We start from the raw sequence: 2,727 nt of genomic DNA, 5'->3' as shown, positions 1-2,727 counted from the left end.
CAGCAGCAGAGCCGGTGGCCGGGGAAGGCGTGGGGAATGCTCGGAGACCTGCCACAGGGCCCGGGGGCCGCGGCCCAGGCCTCGCGGGCCGAGACGAGCGGAGGGGCGGATACTGCACCTTCCCCCCGGCCCTGCCCGGACCGTCCCGACGCGCTACGGAGCGAGCCTGCGCCGCTTCATGCCGCGCCGCCTCCGCTCCCGTCCGGGCTACAGCAGCTTCCTCGGCAGCGGCGGACGCGGTACTTAAAGGCGCTGGACTCGGTACTTTTAGGCGGCGACGGCGGGTGAAGCGGCCCCGGCACTTCCGGTTCCTCGAGCCCCGCCTCCCCGGCCGAGGCGCTGCAGCCGGGCCAAGAAGGAGGCCGCTGCCTGCTGTGCTGCGCCGGTCACTGTAGCGCCACCTATTGGCCGGGAGGAACGACGGGGACGCGGGAAGGCGACCCGCCAGAACAGGCGACAAAAGAAATCTGGGAGGGGCTGCGACTTGCTCTAAATCACAGGAGGAATTGTGGTGCATCGCTATGCATTCATTGAAGAATTTTTTGCTTTGGACAGTCAGGGTCTCGATGTGTAGCCTAGACTAGCCTCGAATTTGTGGTAATCCTCCCGCCTCAACCTCCCAATTGCCAGGATTACACTGAGCGCTAATCATTTTTTTCCCCCACTTAACATATGTGTATTGAGTGCCTACTGAAGGCAAACAGAAATCCCTGTCCGTGTGCCAGGCCGAGTTGTAGAGATCAGGATTACAGCAGGGAACAAAATCAGGTAAAGGGCCTTGTCTCTTCATGGAGACCATCCGGAGAGAAGAGACTACCTGTGGCTTGGGGCAACACGTAGCTGTGTTTAAAAAAAGAAAAACCCCCATAAAATTGGCTCTAATATATGTAGTCTTCAGTATGTCAATCTCTTTGGGCCATGATCCCTCTGTTTTTAAAAGAGATATAACACTCAAGCACGGTGGAGCGTATTTATAATCCCAGCACTCTGGTAGGCTGAGGCAGGAGGATCACTAGTTCAAGACTGTCGAGTCTACATGGTGACCCTGACTCAAAATTAAAAAAAAGAAAAAAGATGAGGATGTAGCTCAGTGTAAAGGCTGTGAGTTCAAGCCCCAATACAAATATATACCTTTTTTTTTTTTTTTTCTAAATTGCACTTAAAGAAAGCACACAAAGATGATGAAAGGAGACTCAGAGTGGCTTGTTACACTCAGTCAATCCCCTGACCCACGATTTCTTTTCTAGCCTGCCCTATGCTTTGGCAAAGAGAAAGAGAAAACGAGGGTCTAAGGAGATGACCAAAGAAGAGTAGGCGTGCTAGGAAACAGTGGAAAAGCTAGGCCCCCGTTTTCTAATATTACAAAGAGTGTGCGTCACAGCTGCGTGTCACTGGGATTTATTTTAATAGCACTAATAAAAGATCCATTTGGGTGTTGTGTTCTCCTGCACAGGATGTAATTACTCACGCCGTGGTTCACTGAGCCTTCCTGCAGGCTTTTCAGAGTGAGCTCCTTCAAAGAACAGCCACTGTGAATCTCTCATGACCTGGGAGCAGACTAACAAAGCGCCGAGAAAATGCCGGGCCTCGCTCGTTCCATTCGCCTCATGTTTTCCGGCTCCATCGTGTGCTTCACTGTTCCAAGCACTAGGATTACAGGTGGTGGACAAAAAAACTGCATCCTTGGCTTTGTGGAGTTTATAGTTTAATAAAACGGACCCCTCCCCCTGAAAAGCAAACAAAACAAAAATCACGTGATTTCATAGATTTTCTAAAAAGAATCCGTTCAGGGTCTCACCTCTAGATCAGACTCGTAGTGATCCGCCTGTTTACAGCTTCCCGAGAGCTGGGATTATAGGCATGCACCCCCACACCCCGTCTCAATCGCTGTCAGTGCACCCTGGGGGCGGGGGCACTGCAGGCCCAGGGATTGAATCCCGGACCCTTGAGCCCGTTTGCTGGCGCTTTAATCTGCTGAGCTATTTGGCCCGCCCTAGGGCTCTCTTAAATCATATGGCAGATTAAAGAGTTTGAGAAGTAACAACATTAGGACTTTTCTAAATTTCTTATACAGTTGGGGAGTGAATCTGGCAGGGTGTGGACTTTTCCTCTGTTGGTAGGTTTGTTTTTGTTTTTTACCATTTGTTAGCATTTGAATAAGCTCCCCACTGTCCTGTGGCTTCAAGCCACCAGGACACAGTCCCACCCGCAAAACCCTTGATCTTTTACTCAAATGTTTTGCTGAAGAATTCTTCTTTCACAAGGACACACCGCTTGGGGAGCTTTCCCTTCCCGTGAACTTGTAGTACCTGATGGCACTGCGTCAGTGATGGGAGCTACTCCTGCCTTGGTTATGGCACTATTTCTGTCTGCTCACTGGCCGTTGTCCGCAGTTTATCGAGGTTGACAGGTGGGCAGAAGCTCTGGTTTCCCTTTAAGTGGTAAAGCCTCATGCCAACCCTCCCCAAGGATTCCGGCTTCCAGGGTGCTTACCTACGCGGCCAGGGACTGGCTGGTGCTACCCCTGAGTGTCAGGGTCTTCCTCAGTCTGAATGGCACGTGCACAGCCGAGGCCCAATGTTGTTAGCAGGTTTTTAACCAAATCTTCAACTTCATTGGCTGATATTGGCTGATTTATAATTTTTTAAAACTTTTTTTTCTTGGGGCTGGTGAGATGGCTCAGTGGTCTAAAGCACCTACTTAAGCTTAGCAAAGCACAGGGACCGC

General features: G+C 51.1%; 2 protein-coding genes across 3 annotated transcripts in view; one reads left to right on the top strand and one right to left on the bottom strand.

Moving 5' to 3' along the window:
• Positions 1-489, bottom strand: part of Dpp8 (dipeptidyl peptidase 8) — a 106,319-nt gene extending 105,830 nt beyond the window's left edge. The window contains exon 1 of one of the 2 annotated variants that reach the window (XM_023712701.1): positions 119-489. The gene's annotated coding sequence lies outside the window, so the exon portion shown is untranslated. The remainder of the gene's footprint in view (positions 1-118) is intronic. The other variant, XM_004628809.3, reaches the window with a different exon arrangement.
• The window catches only part of Hacd3 (3-hydroxyacyl-CoA dehydratase 3), a 38,907-nt gene continuing 36,216 nt past the window's right edge, over positions 37-2,727 (top strand). Inside the window, exons 1-2 of the mRNA XM_023712645.1 lie at positions 37-261; positions 2,394-2,410. Of these exons, the coding sequence (XP_023568413.1) occupies positions 37-261; positions 2,394-2,410 (242 nt within the window). The remainder of the gene's footprint in view (positions 262-2,393; positions 2,411-2,727) is intronic.

This window comes from Octodon degus, unplaced genomic scaffold (assembly GCF_000260255.1).
Source record: "Octodon degus isolate 3935 unplaced genomic scaffold, OctDeg1.0 scaffold00026, whole genome shotgun sequence".
Lineage (NCBI taxonomy): Eukaryota > Metazoa > Chordata > Mammalia > Rodentia > Octodontidae > Octodon > Octodon degus.
Note: the sequence above shows the minus strand (reverse complement) of the source record. Positions and strands in the feature narration are given on the sequence as shown.